General features: G+C 41.9%; 3 protein-coding genes and 1 long non-coding RNA gene across 4 annotated transcripts in view; 3 read left to right on the forward strand and 1 right to left on the reverse strand.

Moving 5' to 3' along the window:
* Window positions 1-4,895, forward strand: part of col5a3b (collagen, type V, alpha 3b) — a 63,873-nt gene extending 58,978 nt beyond the window's left edge. The window contains exons 62-66 of the mRNA XM_052126178.1: window positions 73-346; window positions 981-1,093; window positions 1,253-1,321; window positions 1,404-1,637; window positions 4,039-4,895. Coding sequence (XP_051982138.1) covers window positions 73-346; window positions 981-1,093; window positions 1,253-1,321; window positions 1,404-1,637; window positions 4,039-4,185 — 837 coding nt within the window. The 3' untranslated portion in view covers window positions 4,186-4,895. The remainder of the gene's footprint in view (window positions 1-72; window positions 347-980; window positions 1,094-1,252; window positions 1,322-1,403; window positions 1,638-4,038) is intronic.
* A 289-nt stretch (window positions 4,896-5,184) lies between these two features.
* Window positions 5,185-12,765, forward strand: olfm2b (olfactomedin 2b). The gene is made up of 7 exons (XM_052126147.1): window positions 5,185-5,535; window positions 7,749-7,889; window positions 7,969-8,124; window positions 8,240-8,459; window positions 10,521-10,627; window positions 11,398-11,512; window positions 11,622-12,765. Exons 1-7 carry the CDS (start codon window positions 5,395-5,397, stop codon window positions 12,218-12,220), a joined length of 1,479 nt encoding a protein of 492 aa, XP_051982107.1. The 5' UTR covers window positions 5,185-5,394; the 3' UTR covers window positions 12,221-12,765.
* LOC127643431 (uncharacterized) lies at window positions 5,739-6,776 on the reverse strand. The gene is made up of 4 exons (XR_007970517.1): window positions 6,302-6,776; window positions 6,182-6,261; window positions 6,063-6,102; window positions 5,739-5,862 (listed from the first exon to the last, which is right to left on the reverse strand). It is a non-coding gene; the product is annotated as an uncharacterized LOC127643431 (long non-coding RNA).
* Window positions 12,766-14,098: 1,333 nt separating the features above from the next.
* On the forward strand, window positions 14,099-20,610 carry LOC127643420 (multivesicular body subunit 12A-like). The gene is made up of 10 exons (XM_052126150.1): window positions 14,099-14,168; window positions 14,765-14,860; window positions 14,963-15,046; window positions 15,146-15,245; window positions 15,818-15,947; window positions 18,447-18,587; window positions 18,849-18,964; window positions 19,178-19,236; window positions 19,491-19,550; window positions 19,758-20,610. Exons 2-10 carry the CDS (start codon window positions 14,765-14,767, stop codon window positions 19,824-19,826), a joined length of 855 nt encoding a protein of 284 aa, XP_051982110.1. The 5' UTR covers window positions 14,099-14,168; the 3' UTR covers window positions 19,827-20,610.
* The last annotated feature ends 12 nt before the right edge of the window (window positions 20,611-20,622 follow it).

Here is a 20,622-nt window from a genome sequence, read left to right on the forward strand (position 1 = left end):
GCAACATTAATCACACACAGACATACACAACAGTGACAAACACCACACTTACACCTCTATCTATATCTGTAGGGTTCTCCTGCGGTGGGAATGGCACCTTCTCTGGCTCTGGATGGTGGCAGGAAGCGTAGGAGACAATCTGAAGTGGATGGAGCAGCTGTAGATGATGATGGACAGATGCAGAGTGATGGAGCAGACGGAGAGCAGAAGGACATGGAGGAGGTGTTTGCGTCACTGGCCTCCATGAAAACGGAGGTGGAGGGACTCAAAACTCCATTGGGCTCGTTTCACAGCCCCGCCAGAACCTGCAAAGAGCTTTGGCTGTGCCACCCCGAGTATCCAGACGGTACGAGCACTACACACATTCATTCATCATGTGCCACCTTGAGTATCCTGATGGTGAGAACAGAACCGACTATTGACTATCAGCATAAAGTCTCATCCATATTGCAGCTTAATCTGGCCACAATTGTCCACTTTTTTGAGTTTATAAGTTGTAAACAGGATTTGGGTTTTAGTCTGGGTTTTGTTCGTAATGTAACAGAGAATATAAAAACAGCAGATGCTCCTGATTAAAACGAGCCGATATACAACTTTATTTGATCCGTAGATCTTAAAATAATTCGACAGTACCTCAGATATCTTTTTTGTTGTGTGGTTGGGGGTGTGGTACGCAGTGGACAAATCACAGCTGTTGTTTTCTGCGTAGATGTGATGGGTGAATACATTTTCAAAGAGGTGCACATCAGGCGTAGGTTCAACGCAGAAGAATAAATTGGCCTTTACAGTTGTGTTTCAGATTATCCGATTTGCGTTCAACTTAATGAATTAAACCTGACAAATCCACTAACTAGTTCTTCTTCAAAAGAGCCCATTGAGTCAACCCGAAACCCTGTGAACATGACTTTTGTTTCCCAGTGATATTCAGTGAACATCTATCGTGTAACTGTGTTGTGTCTCTCTATGACCCTTCACATCAGGTGTGTACTGGATCGACCCCAATCAGGGCTGCCATAGAGACTCATTTAAAGTGTTCTGTAACTTCACGGCGGAGGGCGAGACGTGTCTACAACCGTACAGCAGCTTTCAAATGGTGAGATCTTTAACAAGAGTTCAACACTCAGTGACCCACATATGTCGTTTGATTGAAAGCATGTATGATCTGTGCTTGAATGTGGAGCGCTAACACTTCTTGAGGTCACTGTGAGAAAAACTGTACCAGATATATCTACATGATGTTTATTATTCACAGGTAAAAATGGCCTCGTGGAGTAAAGAGAAACCAGGAAGCTGGTACAGCAAGTTCAAGAGGGGTTCACAGGTGTGTGAATGTGTGTGTGTGGTATTTGATTGTGTAATTTATCCTGGAATTTACTCATATAGTTTTCATATCTCTTGTGTAGTTTTCTTACGTGGATGTGGATGGCAACCCTGTTCACATCGTTCAGTTGGGTTTCCTGAAGCTGTTGAGTGCGACGGCCCGTCAGAGCTTCACATACGTGTGTCAGAACTCGGCCGGCTGGCTCGACAGCTCCTCCCTCAGCTACAAACACGCCCTGCGCTTCAGAGGCAGCAATGGCGAGGAGCTCACGCAACAGAATGCGCATTACATTCAACCTACACACGACGGCTGTCAGGTACACACACAAGTTTTACCATATATTCCGGGTTTAATACAAGTTAAGTTCAATCGACAGCAATTGTGTCATAAGACTCATCCCTCCTTTTCTCTTTTTTCTTTTTCTCCCCAATTTGTAACGCCCAATTCCCAATGTTCTCTAAGTCCTCGTGGTGGTGTAGTGACTCGCCTCAATACGGGCATCTTATCACGTGACTTGTTGAGCGTGTTACCATGGAGACTTAGCGTGTGTGGAGGCTTCGCTCTATTCTCCACGGCATCCACGCACAACTCACCGAGAGCGAGAACCACATTATAGTTATCACAAAGAGGTTACCCCATGTGACTCTACCCTCCCTAGCAACCGGGCTAATTTGGTAGCTAAGGAGACCTGACTGGAGTCACTCAGCATGCCCTGGATTCAAACTCGCGACTCCAGGTGTGATAGTCAGCGTCTATCAGCGACCCCCTCGTTCATCCTTTTTATTCTGGGTGGCAATGAGACACAATGGAAGTCAATGGGGTCAATCTGTAAATGTTGAAATACTCAATGTTTCAAAAGTATAGACACAAGACGTAAACAACAATTTTACAACTTTGTTGCCATGATGACATAATGTTGTAAACTCTAAAAACTACCATAAAAACAACTATTTAAACATCTTAACAGCTCAAATAACACACAAGTTTTAACAGATGAATTAATGTAAGTGTTTTTATAAAATTATAAGCTTCATATTTCTGTTATTAAACCCTCCCCATTAGCCCCATTTACTTCCATTGACTTCCATTGACTTCCATTGACCTCCATTGATCTCCATTGACTTCCATTGACCTCCATTGACTTCCATTGAATTCCATTGACTTTCATTGACCTCCATTGACTTCCATTGACCTCCATTGAACTCCATTGAATTCCATTGACTTCCATTGACCTCCATTGAACTCCATTGACCTCCATTGACTTCCATTGACCTCCATTGACCTCCATTGACTACCATTGACCTCCATTGACTTCCATTGACTTTCATTGACTTTCATTGATTTCCATTGACTTCCATTGACCTCCATTGACTTCCATTGACTTCCATTGACTTTCATTGACTTTCATTGAGTTCCATTGTAAGTGTCTCACTGGAACCTCCATTTGTGCTTTTTTTAAAGAAAAGGAGCGATGAGACTAAATAATTTTTTGTTGTCCATCCATCTTGAGTGGTGGTGGTGTAGTGGTCTAAGCACATAACTGGTAATCTGGAGTGGTGGTGGTGTAGTGGTCTAAGCACATAACTGGTAATCTGATAATCAGAAGGACGCTGGTTCAAGCCCCACAGCCACCACCATTGTATCCTTGAGCAAGGCACTTAACTCCAGGTTGCTCCAGGGGGATTGTCCCTGTAATAAGTGCACTGTAAGTCGCTTTGGATAAAAGCGTCTGCCAAATGCATAAATGTAAAATGTAAATCTTCTTCAACCACTTATCTGAAGTCGGGTCGCGGGGGCAGCTGCTCCAGCAGGGGGCCCCAAACTTCCCTATCCCGAGCCACATTAACCAGCTCTGACTGGGGGACCCCGAGGCGTTCCCAGGCCAGTGTGGAGATGTAATCTCTCCACCTAATCCTGGGTCTTCCCCGAGGCCTCCTCCCAGCTGGACGTGCCTGAAACACCTCCCTAGGGAGGCGGCCAGGGGGCATCCTTACCAGATGCCCAAACCACCTCAACTGACTCCTTTCGACGCAAAGGAGCAGCGGCTCTACTCCGAGCTCTGACTGAGCTCCTCACCCTATCTCTAAGGGAGAAGCCCGCCACCCTTCTGAGGAAGCCCATTTCGGCCGCTTGTACTCGTGACCTAGTTCTTTCGGTCATGACCCAACCTTCATGACCATAGGTGAGGGTAGGAACAAAAATTGACCGGTAGATCGAGAGCTTTGCCTTCTGGCTCAGCTCTCTTTTCGTGACAACGGTGCGATAGAGCGAGAATCGGGGCAGCCCCCGCTGCCCCGATTCTCCGGCCAACCTCCCGCTCCATTGTCCCCTAACTCGTGAACAAGACCCCGAGGTACTTGAACTCCTTCACTTGGGGCAAAACCTCCTTCCCTTTTTTTGTTGTAATAAACATTAATAGAGCTTAACTTATATTGAATCCTGAATATTCCTTTAAGAAATGTTTATACATTTTTCCAAATGTTTTAATATCGGTTCAAGTCTGTTACAGTTTGACACTTTATGTTATTTTCATCAGCTAAAATATGTTTTTCATTGACTAAAATAATTTAACATTTAAGTTGAGTAAAAAATGACTAAAATGACTAAAAGGACATATTTATCAGAAGACTAATATTTGGACTAAAACTAAAAAAGTCAAATGACTACTGCACGGAGCGTGCTGAACTCGTGTAACGTGTATCTCTGTGTGTGTGCAGTGGCGTTCAGGGCAGGACCGGACCGTACTGGAGGTGATCTCGCCGCAGTCGGACGTGCTGCCGCTCTTAGACGTCGCCGTGACGGATTTCGGGAACCAGAAACAGAAGTTTGGTTTCAGTGTGGGGAGCGTGTGCTTCAACGGCTAGTACACTAAAGACTTTCACTGCTTATATTTATACATTCAGGTGCTTTCGTTCCTTTATCTCATGGGTTTGATTGCAGGAAGTTGTGCGTGAACGAACTAACTATCGGCATTATGTTCAGAATAGCACACTAACATACTACTCGAACTATTGCTGCAGTATATAGGATGTGTACGGTGGACAGTTTGTGAATTGTTTGTATGCATAGAATACAGTACACACATGACCCTGTACAACAGAACACACAGCATGAGAGACTGTATCTGTATTTTACAATCATAGGGTGTACACGGTGCAGTTTTCAGGAAGAAGTATGCTTGTATTTACATTCTGAACACGGCACATGATTGCGTTCTATGTTAGCAGCACGTGCACACACACACATCCGTTCTATCTTATGTTCATTATTTTATGTTATTTGAAAGATGTTGATGTATTTTTGTATTTGTTGGTATGAATGTTACTTTACCGTGGTGCTACATGAAACTATATTTGAACTTGTTTACATGATGTAATGAGCTCTATGTGAAAATAATATTCTAGTATTTAACGTTTCACGTCACAGTAGCTCCGCTCAGCATGTCATGTGATTGGGTCAGGACGTGTATGGACATAAATCTGGGTGGGGAATCTTGTTTAAGTGTTTTATAAATATGCAAATACTCCTGATTACCTTTTTATAAATATTGTTTGGGAGGAAAGATTTTTAAATAAAACCATTACTTTATAAAATCACTTGTTTTATTAATTTTTTTTATTCATATTTATTTGTACTTCTACTCTTTCCCTCTCTCTCTCTCTCTCTCTACTCTTTTTCCTCTCTCTCTCTCTCTCTCTCCCTCTCGCTCTCTCTCTTCTACTCTTTTCTCTCTCTCTCTCTCTCTCTCTCTCTCTCTCTCTCTCTCTCTCTCTCTCTCTTCTACTCTTTCTCTCTCTCTCTCTCTCTCTCTCTCTCTCTCTCTCTCTCTCTCTATCTCTCTCTCTTCATTCTCTGTGAAATCACCTGAGGTGCTGGTGGCTTGTGTTGGTCATCTGAAATGGACAGCAGAGAATACGGTTATTTGAAAGCCTGATAACTTGCACTTTGTGCTGAATTTTTTTTTCTTTTGTCATAACTAACTGACAGTCTTTGCTTTGAGTCTGTATTTCAGCATTGTCGTGTGTAGACTTCATTGTGTTTGTGTCATTGCTGTGAGGTTTCATCAGCGTGACATGAGTTTTCCTCTGCTGAAGATCGGTGCCGTTTTGAGCACCATGATCATGCTCACTAACTGGATGTCCCAGACGTTGCCATCACTGGTGGGACTCGAACAACATGTCGCACGACCCGGAACCTCGGAAAGAATCATCAGCGTATGTACAGAATATTTATGTGTTCTTCTTTACATGTGTGAGTGAAGTATGTGTCTGTGTGTCATGTATTTATGCACTATTAGTGTGTGGGCTCTAAATACTGTTGTTGAAAATACTGCAACTGTGTGTGTGTGTGTGTGTGTGTGTCTTTTGATTTTGAACTGGGAACAGAGAGAAACTCACACACTCTACACACAAACACACCCACACACACAGTGTGGTGTTTCCTCTCAGAACTGGAGGTCTGCCACTCACGGTTGGCTAGAACCTGGCAGTGCCACAGCAACCTCACACCACCTGTCAGCCAATCAGATGGAAAACGGCAACCTTACAACTCCACTTAGCCAATCAGATGGAACACGGCAACCTTACAACTCCACTTAGCCAATCAGATGGAACACGGCAACCTTACAACTCCACTTAGCCAATCAGATGGAACACGGCAACCTTACAACTCCACTTAGCCAATCAGATGGAACACGGCAACCTTACAACTCCACTTAGCCAATCAGAGGGAACACGGCAACCTTACAACTCCACTTAGCCAATCAGAGGGAACACGGCAACCTTACAACTCCACTTAGCCAATCAGAGGAACACGGCAACCTTACAACTCCAGTCAGCCAATCAGAAGCAGCACGGCAACCTTACAACTCCACTTAGCCAATCAGAGGGAACACGGCAACCTTACAACTCCACTTAGCCAATCAGAGGGAACACGGCAACCTTACAACTCCACTTAGCCAATCAGAGGCAACACGGCAACCTTACAACTCCAGTCAGCCAATCAGAAGCAGCACGGCAACCTTACAACTCCACTTAGCCAATCAGAGGGAACACGGCAACCTTACAACTCCAGTCAGCCAATCAGAGGCAGCACGCAACCTCACAACACCAGTCAGCCAATCAGAAGCAGCACGGCAACCTTACAACTCCAGTCAGCCAATCAGAGGCAGCACAGCAATCTCACAACTCCAGTCAGCCAATCAGAAGCAGCACGGCAACCTTACAACTCCAGTCAGCCAATCTAAAGCAGCAGAGAAACTGAATTTCAGTGAATAACGGCTTAAATTTCAGTCTGTTCCTTACACAAATTGTACAGCTTTAGAATACTTATATTTAAGTATTCTAAAATGTGTATGTATGTTTGTGTGTGTGTGTGTGCGTGCGTGTGTTTGTGACAGCAGGACATTGGTTCCCTCTCTGTGTGGGAGTGTGTTTGTGTTTCAAACACCGCTGTGAAGCAGCATAAACACACGCACAATCTCACAGTAACCGGATCAGAACAGATGGACAGAGCTTGACTAATTAAAGAGCCCAGGAGAGAGAGTGAGAGAGAGAGAGAGAGAGAGAGAGAGAGAGAGAGAGAGAGAGAGAGAGAGAGAGAGAGAGAACTGTTTTATACATTATATAACAGTTAGTTCTTGTACTCTAATCTGATTGGTCAAGAGTCACTCTCATGTCATTCTCATGTCAACCCGTTTGATTTTCTTCTGTGGAACATAGAGATGTTAGGCAGAGTGCTAGTCTCCAGACTCATTTACTGTTGCATGGTAAAATTACCCGAAATACATTCATCTCAATGGGAATTTCCTACATGAGGTTTAATGCACAAAGGATTTCGCATTCCAAGGATAAATATGTTGTTGGCCGCCGCCACATTGTGCCAACCTCTCGCAAGATGCCGCCCTGAGCGACTGCCCAGGTCGCCCATACCTTAAATCGCCACTGTCATTCACTGTCATTCATATCGCTTTCATTGCATCTTATTACCATGCAGTGAAGTAAATGGTAACTGAGGATGTCAGTTCATTGCTCCCATCAATCAGTCGCTATGCACCAATCATTCTCCAATGCATGTGGTGTTTCCCCTAACGTTGCATATGGTTCCTGTTTGGTTATTTTTGGGGGAATTTCTCATTTCTAGTGGTCTAGGAACATTCTCTTTATTTTTTGTAACCATGAACAAACATTCCCAGAATGTTGCAGGGAGGTTTTTGTGTGACAGCCTAAAGAGAACTTACACAGAACGTTGTCTAATGGTTATTTTTAGGTTCTATTTTTTAATAACCTTTTTAGAACATTCTGGGAATCAATCATTTTAAGCAGGGTTTACACAATCGTTGGTGGTGAGAATGCACCGTAGCCGGAACTGGTGCCTTTTGGGCGTAGACATCCTAATGAATGTACTCTCGGTTTCTCTTCGTCTGCAGGTGTTGTATCCAGGTGAGGATGATGGTTGGCAGGTGTTTGGATCTGTTCAGGGGAAGTGTGTGTGTTCAATATTGACTCCAGATCAGAGTGTGTGCAGTGGAGACCCTCGACACACTCGACTACAGCAGATCTCTGATCACGTGAGGACCGCCGCTGGGTTTACTGTCACAAACATTACTGTGTTAAAGTGAGTGTGTGTGCAGATAATGTGTGTTACAGGTGCAGAATGTGTCTCAGTTCATGGAGCTGCTGAACTCCAGAACATCTCAAGATCTGCAACACCTGAGAGACTCCGAGAAGCTGCTCTTTACCATGGAGACCAGATTAAAAGCAGCCCATAATAATCCACACAGCCTCACCACCAATAGTTTACAGGTAACACATCTAAACGATCACACAAAAAACATACTTTATGCATTATACGTCTAGTTGAAGATATCCCCAGAGTAAATGCAAACACACACTCCAGACCTCTTCTCGTGTCTCTCAGGAGTTGCGGTGGAGTTTGTCTCAGTGTCGCCCGCTGAAGGTGCTGTTGGGTCGGTTCCGGGCGGATGTGGGGCAGATTGAGGATGTGAGGGAGGATTTGGAGCGTCTCAACAGTTCTCTCTCCATACTACAGGAACAGTTCACAGTGTACCACTATCACCAGCTACAGCACAGAGCATTTGTGTTAGAGCGCCACCTGCAGGCCTGCGCCATCCAGCTGGGTACTGTGTGTGTGTGTGTGTGTGTGTGTGTGTGTGTGTGTGTGCGTTTAGACTGAAACATACTTTACACAGTTACTCAAGCATACATAGATCATATATGGATTATTTACTATAGTCATTACTGGATGATATATCGTGTAGAAGTATCTGTCATGGAGCTTACACAATGTATTTTCAGTTATAAGTATGACAGCTTGAATGAAAGACCAAATGCTACATACAGAGAAATTGCATAATAATCGTTGCCGTTACATTGCGCGGTTACACCCGTTTCGTTCACTAACCTGCAAACTCATCAACGTCACTTTTGTTCATTCTTGAAGTACAAAACTTCTTAACTTTGGACTGCCATCAGCTGTTAATATGTGTGTGTGAAATCTGTGCCTTGTCCATGCTGCAACCAGCTTCGGTAAATGTTATGTCGCCCCCTTGAGATCTCCTGAAGCTATTACATCAAACTACATTGAAGGGAATGCAGCTGGCAGTAAATTGAAAGCACAGAAATTGGGCTTCTAATTTAAACGTCGGCTGATCATACTGTCATATATCAATACCTCAAAAATGTATTGGTAAAATCACGTTCCGATCAGTAATAGATAAATTTATATTTTATGGTATTATTAAGGTAGCTATAACCATATCGACAGTTTTAAAACATGACTCTAGAAGACCTTAATAGCCCCTAATGGCAGTGCTGAGGACGTCATTTATGATTTGTATTCTGAACACAACGTTTACAATTTGATGTTGTGGCCGAAACATATAAGACACAAGCTAAATGTGTCAGACTGCAATTCATAGCACAACGCAAACACACGCTGCACTGTCAATAGTCCCTATAGCGAGATTAGTGTGAACTGTACGCTTCTACGGTGAATTGTCTCTTTAAAGTCAACTACTGTCATGACAGAGCAACATTTTGAAGAGATTATTGCTGGGCAAGTTAGTTAAAGTCAATACATTTATAGCAACTTACCAGAATAATAACACATCTAGTTTAATGGCACAGACGTTTAAAGGAAACTCTATCGCCCCCTTGAGTACGGAGGTTTATTATCGGTTTGTCACCGCCATGTTTAACGTGCTTTGGCACTTGGCAATATGTTGGCCAATCGCTTGCGTATGCATTTGCATATGCTTGAATACTTAAAGTATGTTTCTAAAGTGTTAGCATTCAAATACTGGTGTTGAGTATGTTTCAGTGTCTTTATGCCATCACAAGCTTTGATGTAATGGTGGTAAGTTATTTAAATATAAAATAAATAAAATTAATTGCAATACACATGATAATTGTACATAAAGAAATGTTTCTGACTAATGTGGAAAATACTAGAGGACGATTAATCGGATCTGATAGTTGCTTTTGGAACTATCGGTTGTCGGCAGAACACTTTGTCAGTATTTTGTAGCATTGCCTTTAAATTGTTTAACTTGGGTCAGATGTTTTGGGAATCCTTCCACAAGCTTCTCACAATAAGTTGCTGGAATTTTGTCCCATTCCTCCAGACAGGACTGGTGTAACTGAGTCAGGATTGTAGACCTCATGGCTCACACACACTTTTTCCGTTATTTAGTGTCTGTGATTATCTTTCAATGGAGTCCACACACAAGATAATCAGATGTATAGATCATTAGATAATCCACATGAAGCACAATGTTACATATGACCACCAGGAGATGGCGCCAAATACACGACACAGACTCAATGATGACTCAAATGACACAGAATGAAACTTAGTCATTGTTGTGTTTGCATGTGTAATCAGTTCTTATGTACAATTATTATCTTTTATTTGTTTGGAGATGTTTTTGGACACTATGATCAATTATATTTGTAATGTTGGAACTTTTGATTGATTTGTCGTATCAACACAAATTGTTTCTCAGATACAGTCGACATGATTGAGAACAAAACATATAATTGTCAGAGCCACATTATTTACCCCCAGAGATATATCATGTCACATAAAAAAGAAGAAAACAAAGTACTGTTTCATAGGCTGAGAGCCTCCAAATGTATCATAATCTACATCATTACAAAAGTGTGTGTGTGTGTTTCAGGTTGTGGGAGACTCACAAGTATCGCCGCTCCACTCACTGTCAGATCTTCAGGTTCTCGATTTGGATCATGGATGATGGACTGTTTGATTGACAGCTCTGACAGTCGCGTATGTACAGGACAATCCAAACATGCGGTGACATCACAAGACAACACAACATTTAAAATTTTATCATTTAAGTTAATTGTGAACAAATTCAACATGATCAATTTAAGGCTGAAGTGTATATTTATCATATCTATGTTTAATGTTAATGAGTCACTATTAGTAATCCATTGATAGTTTGACTTCTGGTTGTGTGTGTGTGTTTGTGTGTTTGTATGTGTTTGTGTGTGTTTGTGTGTGTGTGTGTTTGTGTGTTTGTGTGTGTTTGTTTGTGTGTGTGTGTGTTTGTGTGTGTTTGTGTGTGTGTGTGTTTGTGTGTGTGTGTGTGTGTGTGTGTGTGTGTGTTTGTGTGTTTGTATGTGTTTGTGTGTGTTTGTGTGTTTGTGTGTGTGTGTGTGTGTGTTGTGTGTGTTTGTTTGTGTGTGTTTGTGTGTGTTTGTGTGTGTTTGTATGTGTTTGTGTGTGTTTGTATGTGTGTGTGTGTGTGTTTCTATGTGTTTGTGTGTGTTTGAATGTGTTTGTGTGTGTTTGTGTGTGTGAGTGTGTGTTTGTGTTTGTTTGTATGAGTTTGTGTGTGTGTGTGTGTTTGTTTGTGTGTGTTTGTGTGTGCTTGTATGTGTTTGTGTGTGTTTTTGTGTGTTTGTGTGTGTGAGTGTGTGTTTGTGTTTGTTTGTATGTGTTTGTGTGAGTGTGTGTTTGTTTGTGTGTGTTTGTATGTGTTTGTGTGTGTTGTGTGTGTTTGTGTGTGTTTGTTTGTGTGTGTGTGTGTGTAGGTGTGGGTGATGGATGGGTATTTTAAGGGCAAGCGTTTGGTGGAATATCAATCGCTCAGTGACTTTGCTAACGGACAGAACTTTTTGGTCCATCATCTTCCACATCCATGGTCAGGTATGAATGTTCAGTAAACACAAACACACACATACACATACACGCACACACACACACACACACACTTGATCTCAGTGCTTCTTTAACTTCAGGTACTCTCATCTGTCAGGTACGGGTCATGTGGTGTATAACGGCTCGCTGTACTATAATAAACACCACAGTAATGTTCTGGTCCGGTATCATCTGAGCTCCGGCCGTGTGTTACAGCAGCGCACTCTGGATCGGGCCGGATACAACAACACCTTCCCGTACTCGTGGGGCGGCTCCTCTGACATCGATCTCATGGCCGACGAGACCGGACTCTGGGTGGTGTACTCCACGATTCCCAGCGGCGGGAACATGGTGGTGAGTCACCTGGATCCCGAGACTCTGGAGGTGGAACGGTCCTGGGACACGGGCTTTCCCAAACGCAGCGCTGGAGAATCGTTCCTGATCTGTGGAACGCTGTACGTCACTAACTCACATCTGGCCGGAGCGAAAGTTCACTTCACATACTACACGAGCAGCTCATCATACGAGTACACGGACATCTCCTTTCATAACCAGTACTCGCACATCTCCATGCTGGATTATAACCCCAGAATGAGAGCGCTGCACACCTGGAATAACGGACATCAGGTGATCTATGACATCACACTCCTGCACTTCATCAGGACGTCAGCTGACACACGGACAACAAACACCCCAGACAACAACATCACTCAGTAAACTCAGAGAGATGAACAGAGATAATATTTATTATTATTATACCCTAAATTCCTCAAAGCTATAGTCCAGCGGGAAAATAATGTAATGACATTAAATGTATTATTAATCTAGTTATTTATGATAGCAGGGCCTCATCCGGTCAAACTGCTCGATTTGCATCTTAACTTTTGTCATGTTATTGATTGAATGCAGTCTGTGTTGAATGTTTATATATTACGATCAATAATAATACGATTATATAAGACTGTAAACGTCATGAATGATGCATGTTTGGTGCAGTTTATAGTGTTTTCTCTGTAACACTCCTGTGGTATTGACCAACGGGACTCTCTTTGGGATTCGGGGTCTGATGTGTGACCCTCTTTTAATGATATTATTTCTTCTCTGAAGATCAATAAAATGGAGCATTTCTTTTGGGATTTTATGCTATTTTGATCTTATTTACATGTACAATATATATATATATAAATAAATAAGCACATTTTGGGAGAATGTTTTTTAATTCACATTTCTATAAATTGAATCATGAATATAATCTGAGATTGTGGCATAAATGGAATAAAATATAATTAACATTGAACATCATGTGAGTAACAGACAGTAGATGACTGCACACACACACACACGCACACACACACACGCGCACACACACACACGCACGCACACACACACGCACACACACACACGCACACACACACGCACATACACACGCACATACGCGCACACACACACGCGCACACGCACACACACACACTGATTGACAGGTTGCTGGTTTGATCCCCACAGTCACCACCATTGTGTCCTTGAGTAAGACACTTAACTCCAGGTTGCTCCGGGGGGATTGTCCCTGTAATAAGTGCACTGTATAATACATTGGTAATCAGAAGGTTGCTGGTTTGATCCCCACAGTCACCACCATTGTGTCCTTGAGTAAGACACTTAACTCCAGGTTGTTCCGGGGGGATTGTCCCTGTAATAAGTGCACTGTAAGACACTTTGGATAAAAGCAGCTGCCAAATGCATAAATGTAAATGTAAACACTTTTACAATGAGGAACAAGTCATTGAGGATAAAACTAGAATGTTGTTGTGATGGCAAGCTTTCACAACACACACCATTACAAAGCAGCTTTACAGAAGATTAAACTGTTAATCGTGTTTAAAAACAAGTAATTTAATAATAATTGTATTTAATAAATACACAATATATTAATTTGATAACCGGTCAAAGGTCACTTCAGAACATTTTAAACGAGCCCTCTATATTGACTTTTTTCTTCCTATTAAATTTAGTAAAGAAGAAGAAATGACAATATAGTGACAACAAACCCATCAACAGTGAATCGTAATAAATTATATAAATCAACTACAAATCTTAAAAGAACACAAAGAAGTGTTTTGTAGCATTTTTCAGATGCAGAGAACGTTCTGCTTAATTTAATTAACAAATGTCATCAAATGTGATTTGTGATTGGAGAAAGTACTTTTATGTGTGAGACTTGGCAAGAAGTTATAAAAGATGAATAATTTTAGTTTGAAATAGTTTTAAAAGTTTTCAGTTTTCATAAATACATGTATTACATTTTGCCAAAATAAATGTCTTGCGTTACATCTTACAAAAGCCACATTTAAATGTTCTCGAATGGTTCATTGTAAGGTTTTATGCCTTTTTCTTTCTTTAACTGATTATTTTGCAAATTACATGAACAAAGAATAATTAGCATTGCAATGGAGGACTACAGGAATGGAACAAAATATATAATTTATCCAATTAAAATAATACATTAGAAATGAAATACCCAACCAGAACGTAAAGCGTTCTGAGCATGCGCTCTTCCGCTGTGACGTCAGCGTGTGCACTGTGGGAGTTGTAGTACTTCAGTCTTCACTTCCTGTTCAGTGACTGCGGTGTTCAGTTTGACAAGAACACACTTTACCTCAAACAACACGTAAGTACTCAATACTGCTTTACGACACACAATCACAACACTGTTAAAGTTTACTGAATACAGTTAATGCTGAATATTGTCTGTATATGTTAAAATAATGAAACTTTGATCGGTGCTACGTCGTACTTCGTGTGTTAAGCCTAAAACGGATGGTAGTCGATATTAATAAATATAAACTGTGTGATTAACAGATAGACACAATTAAACACGTCATTATCGCGTGATATTCAGCTCAGTTAAAGGGATAGTACACCCAAAAACTTCTGTCATGTTCTCTCCTTCATTGTGTACCAAACCTGTATTACTTTCTTTATTTAGTCAAACACAAAAGGAGATGTGTTTGTTAGTCTCAGTCACCCTTGACTTTTTATTACCTTTTCCCCTCATACATTGAAAGTTAATGGTGACTGAGGCTTTCATTGTGCCTTACATCCCTTGAAAGAGCGGGAGATTTTATTTACGTTTATTTAGTCTTGAATCCTCATCAAAGAGCATTAAATTATCTTAAAAATGTAAAAATAAGTTTGGGGACAGAATTGTCATCATTTGTCACTCAGTTTTGAAATAAATCTCAGTTGATTTGTGTGTTTCTGTAGATGTCTGTGTTTGAATCGTCTAGCGCCACCAACAGGCCCATCACGGCAGTGGCATGGGCATCTAATGGCACCACCTGCCCCAGTCATTTCACCCTGGTACAAACCTGCTCATACTGTCAGTGAGTGTGCACTGCCTCATAGCATTAATGTAATGTAATGTAATGTTGTGTGTGTGTGTGTGTGTGTGTGTGTGTTTAGGTCAGTCTCACTGAAGATGGCGGCTCTGCTAACTTCAGTCGGGGGTTTGGACTCAAATCAGGATACTTTCTGTCTTACAGTAAGGTAATATACACTGTGACCACAAAAAGTATTTGCTCTTAAGTGGCATTTAAAGTGTCCCAATGCCACTGCATGGATGAATAAAATGATCTCTCTCTGTAGGATCTGTCTGGAGGGATGGTCGTGGCAGATGTGCAGCTGATTTCTGATAAAGAGACGATTCCTCACGGTTACTGCTACATCCCAGAATACCTGGAGCCCAGTAAGACCATCCACAAACCTGCCTAATTTAGGACAGAAACATACTCTACACAATGCACCAAATATAAATAGAGTTATTAATCAAACTTTCGGGAGGAGATTGCACATCTAATCTGCCAATCAACCTGCAGGCTGCTTTGTATATAAACCGCCCCTTAAGCAACAGTCTTGACCATCCCTCCACCTCCCCGTCTGCTTCCTCGATCTTCTAAGGGTTCCTGCCCATGGGGGGGGGTGTAACAAACCTCAGTACTCAAGAGAGAGATGTAGTTTGCTCAAAAGTCTGAGCCAATAAACCACATGTGTTATCAGTTATTATTCAGGTAGCAGCTATAAACAAATAAATAGCAACAGTTTATCTTTAGCTAGGCTATCTTTAACTTAAGTTAAAAGTTCTTAAAACCTCTTAAAATGTTATTAAATATTCCACTATGAGTTTGAGTACTGGTGTAGAGTCCGTTTCATGCAAATCTGTGCCTGCTGTGTTGTCCTCAGTGTAAGTCTAACCATTGTGTGTGTGTGTGTGTGTGTGTGCGTGTGCGTGCGTGCTTGCGTGCGTGTGTGTGCGCGCAGAGGCATCTGTTGGGAAGAAGAAGCGTGTCTGTGTGCGGGTTGTTCCTGTGGGCAGTGTTGCAGCAGCAGTTCTAGAGCTCAAGATGACGGCTAAGAACAAGACCGTGTTGCAGCAGTACACTTGCCTGGGGTGAGATAATCTGATCAGATACAACATACATGTTCTAGAACCAGACACCGTATGGCTGGTCTGGAATCAGACATTTTCTTACTAATATTTGCTCTCAGCATTTTTGGAATAGGTTTTAAGCAAAAACTTGTAGCTAGGAACTCTTTGGAGCACTCGTAGTGGTTGGATAAAAATCTTTGTGAATACGGGCCCTGTTCTAGAATCAGGTGCTCTGTACACACCTGATTTATTATCAAGCAGTCAAAAGGTCTGTTCTAGAGTCAGACACACTATATGGCTGTTCTAGGATCAGGTGCTCTTTACGGTGTTTAAGCAGTATATTTTATTGGGAGTCTGTGACAGATTCACATTCTCTCTCTGATTGGCTCAACACTACACATACACTCGGTTGGCATTTCAGCTCTAAACTAGCACACACAGTCATCTCCGTCCATCTCTCTCGAACTGGTGCTCTGGCTCCTCTTTAACTCTCTCCTGGCTGATTGAGACCATCCAGGTGTCCATCCTTACTGCTCGGCCACGACCTGCTCACCACAGCATAGAATCAGATGCCATGCACACCTAGTCTATAATCAGACACTGTTCTAGAATCAGATAATCCTTAATCATGATCTATAATCACTCAGTGAGTATTGATGCTGACTACCACACCTGGAGTCGTGAGTTTGAATTCAGGGCGTGCTGAGTGACACCAGTCAGGTCTCCTTAGCAACCAAATTGTCCTGGTTGCTAGGGAGGGTAGAGTCACATGGGGTAACCTCCTCGTGGTCGCTATAATGTGGTTCTCGCTCTCGGTGGGGCGTGTGGTGAGTTGTGCGGATGCCGCAGAGGATAGCGTGAAGCCTCCACACGCGCTATGTCTCCACGGCAACTGAGATTCGTCCTCCACCACCCGGATTGAGGCGAGTCACTACACCCACTAGACCCACTGCAGTTTGCATATCGTTCAAACCGTTCAACGGACGATGCCATCACCACAACCCTCCATCTGGCCCTCACCCACCTAGACAATAAGGACTCATACGTTCGAATGCTGTTCATAGATTTCAGCTCAGCATTCAACACAATCATTCCCCAGCACCTGATTGGAAAGCTGAACCTGCTGGGCCTGGACACCTCCCTCTGCAACTGGATCCTGGACTTCCTGACTGGGAGACCTCAGTCAGTCCGGATCGGGAACAGCATCTCCACCACCACCACACTGAGCACTGGGACCCCCAGGGCTGTGTGCTCAGTCCACTGCTGTTCACTCTGCTGACTCACGACTGTGCAGCAATGCACAGCTCGAATCACATCATCAAGTTCGCCGATGACACCGACCGTGGTGGGTCTCATCAGCAAGAACAACGAGTCAGCATACAGAGAGGAGGTGCAGCGGCTGACGAACTGGTGTAGAGCCAACAACCTGTCCCTGAATGTCGACAAAACAAAAGAGATGGTTGTTGACTTTAGGAGAGCACAAGGTGAACACACTCCGCTGAACATCGACGGCTCCTCTGTGGAGATCGTCAAGAGCACCAAATTTCTTGGTGTTCACCTGGCGGAGAACCTCACCTGGTCCCTCAACACCAGCTCTATCACCAAGAAAGCCCAGCAGCGTCTCTACTTTCTTCGAAGGCTGAGGAAAGCACATCTCCCAACCCCTATCCTCACTACATTCTATAGAGGGACTATTGAGAGCATCCTGAGCAGCTGCATCACTGCCTGGTTTGGGACTTGCACCGTTTCGGACCGCAAAGCCCTGCAGAGGATAGTGAGGACAGCTGAGAAGATCATTGGGGTCTCTCTTCCCTCCATCAAAGACATTTTCAAAAAACACTGTATTCGCAAAGCAACCAGCATTGTGGATGACCCCACACACCCCTCACACAAACTCTTTACCCTCCTCCCGTCTGGCAAGAGGTACCGAAGCATTCGGGCCCTCACGGCCAGACTGTGTAACAGCTTCTTCCCCCAAGCCATCAGACTCCTCAATACTCAGAGACTGGTTTGACACACACACACACTTGTCCTGAGTTGCACTTTAATAACTGTCACTTTATAACTGTCTGCTACCTCAATAACTGCTATGTGCATAGAACATTATCTCATAGTATGTTGTTTACATTTTTAGAAACTGTCATCTTTTTGCACTACTGAGTACTGGTCGGCTCTGCACTGTCTATTGTCCTGTTCATTGTCAGTAATTTGTTGTACTGTCCTGTACTTTTTGCACATGTTTGCACGTGCACTTTATATAGGTATATATATAGGTAGTTTATATAGGTATTTTATTTCGTTGTGTAGTCTCATGTGGTCCTATGTTGGTACTTTGTTGTTTTTATGTAGCACCATGGTCCTGGAGGAACGTTGTCTCGTTTTGCTGTGTACTGTACTAACTGTATATGGTTGAAACAACAATAAAAACCACTTGACTTGACTTGACTTGACTTGACCACCACGAGGTACTATAACCAGGTACTCTACGCACTCTTTAATGTGTGTGTGTTTACATTACAGGGACATGAATGGATTTGTTGTCTGGTGTTTGAAGGGCCCGTTCTCCAGTCCAGTGCCTCTGGCCAAGCCTCGCAGTGTCAGTCTGGACATGAGAACTCTCTCGCTAGAAGGAGCTGGACCACCACAGCCTCTCAAACCCAGGTACACTCTCGCAAATCCAGATTGTCAAATTCTCAAAGCATGGTATAACCTCATGGCTGGTGGGACAGTCAACTGACTGAATGATTTGACTAGTAAATGTGACAGAAACAAATCATCACTTTGCCTTTGGATACAACTAGAAACATCTATTTACAACACTTCAAAGAAATGGGTGGTTGCCAGGGATTTGCTTTGTAGTTGCTAGGGTGTTGGTAGTTGCAGACTTCACACAGTAACTGTCTGTCTTGCTTGTCTACATAGCAACCTACCTACTGCCCTCCCAAAGGTCAGCCGTCGCCGCAGTAACCTGGAAACAAAAGGGTCATTGGAGGGGGTGTGTGGCAGCGGTAACCATAGTAACATCTTTGGGATAACAGGTACAGCAAACATATGAACTGATCACTATATACGTGACTACTGGAACACTGTTGTACAATCTATTTGCTCTTTAAGATCTGGTAGGTCAGTATCCATATTAAAGAGGTCATATCATGTTAAAGTCATAACTTCAGCACGTTATAAAGGTCATATCATACATTTATATTGTTGTATTTATTAACAACAGTATTATGATGTGTTGTTCTGTGTAGCAATGGATGGAGTTCCTTTCACTCTACACCCGAAGTTTGAGTCTCAGTCAAACACAAAGGTGAGAAATCACAGATTAACTTTAGGATACAAGTAAGGAATAATGTACAGCTGAGTATTATAGAAAATAAAACCCGACAGGGCTATCAGGACACTACCATCATACACTATTCCTTCTCACCATTCGATTAAATGTGACTGATTTCAGTAGAGAGTGTGGAGTCGAGAGACATGAAACTAGCACAGTTAAGGAGGACATCACTGTTTTTCCTTGTAAGCAGTGTAATAAACTCTTCATCTGTGTGTGTCTGTCAGGCGTCTGTAAGCTCATTATGTGACATCTGGGTAAAATCAGTGCAGGACATTGAGAATGAGGTGAGATCTTTTCTTGTTTTAAATCTTCTGAATCTTTATTGTGGTTTAGTTGTTTTCTAATCCTGATTATCCACTGCTAATACATCATTTAGAGAAAAATAACGGACTTTTATTTTGAATTTGCCTTTTAGTGTTGTGATTAGTTGCTTAAATGTCTTTATATGTTAGTTTTAAACTCCTTTTAATGATGAATTGTTTTTTCTGCAGTATAACTACACATTTGCTGTGGAAGAACTGGCATCAAAGAGAATTCCTCCAGCCGTGACAACCTCCTGAAATATTCTTTGTCTAAATTATTAGCCATTTGATCAGTTATTTTTGGCTGTTTCTTTGGGAAAGTTTGTCCTGGTTTCTTTTTTCTCATCGGTCAAACTAATTGTGTTTTTATTCTGGGTTGGTTAAACATGATTTTCTGTATCCAAACACACATTCGTGCGGCTGCTATAAGCTTTCCATGTGTTACAGCCTAATGCTTCTTAAAGCCCCAACAGGCAAATCAACGTGCCTGTTTATTAGCAATATGTATATATGTTATTTTATAAATGTAAAACCAAAACATATCTGGTTTGGGATTTTGAACTATAATTTAGTTAAGTTCACACTAATATTGTTTATTTATGTTATAAAAAAAAGGTGGGACCAAACATTGGTGTATTTTCTCTGAATTGTACTTGCTGCATTTGAATATATTTATGTATCAGATCATGTTACTATATAGTGCTTTGAGTTCTTTAAATCACATTTCTTTTTTGTGGAAATAAGTTACATTTTCTTATCAGATTTTGTCTGAATAAATTAATAGATTTCATGGAAATCACATTTTAATCCACTTTGTGTTATTTGTCATTTTGTACACGTTTGCAAAGTTCTTTTTTTTATTTTTTTTTATCTAATTTACCAAAAGTTACACGTGCTAGACAGTAACCTATGGGCTGAAATATGTGCCACCAGAAACTGAATTTGAACCATTTATATTTGAATTTGAATGGCTAAACTTGAATAATTGCATTGAAAAACTGAATTTGAATCACATCATTTGAAATTGTACTGTTTAATTAAAATTGAATTTATT

This window comes from Xyrauchen texanus, chromosome 5 (genome assembly GCF_025860055.1).
Source record: "Xyrauchen texanus isolate HMW12.3.18 chromosome 5, RBS_HiC_50CHRs, whole genome shotgun sequence".
NCBI classification, from domain to species: Eukaryota; Metazoa; Chordata; class Actinopteri; order Cypriniformes; family Catostomidae; genus Xyrauchen; species Xyrauchen texanus.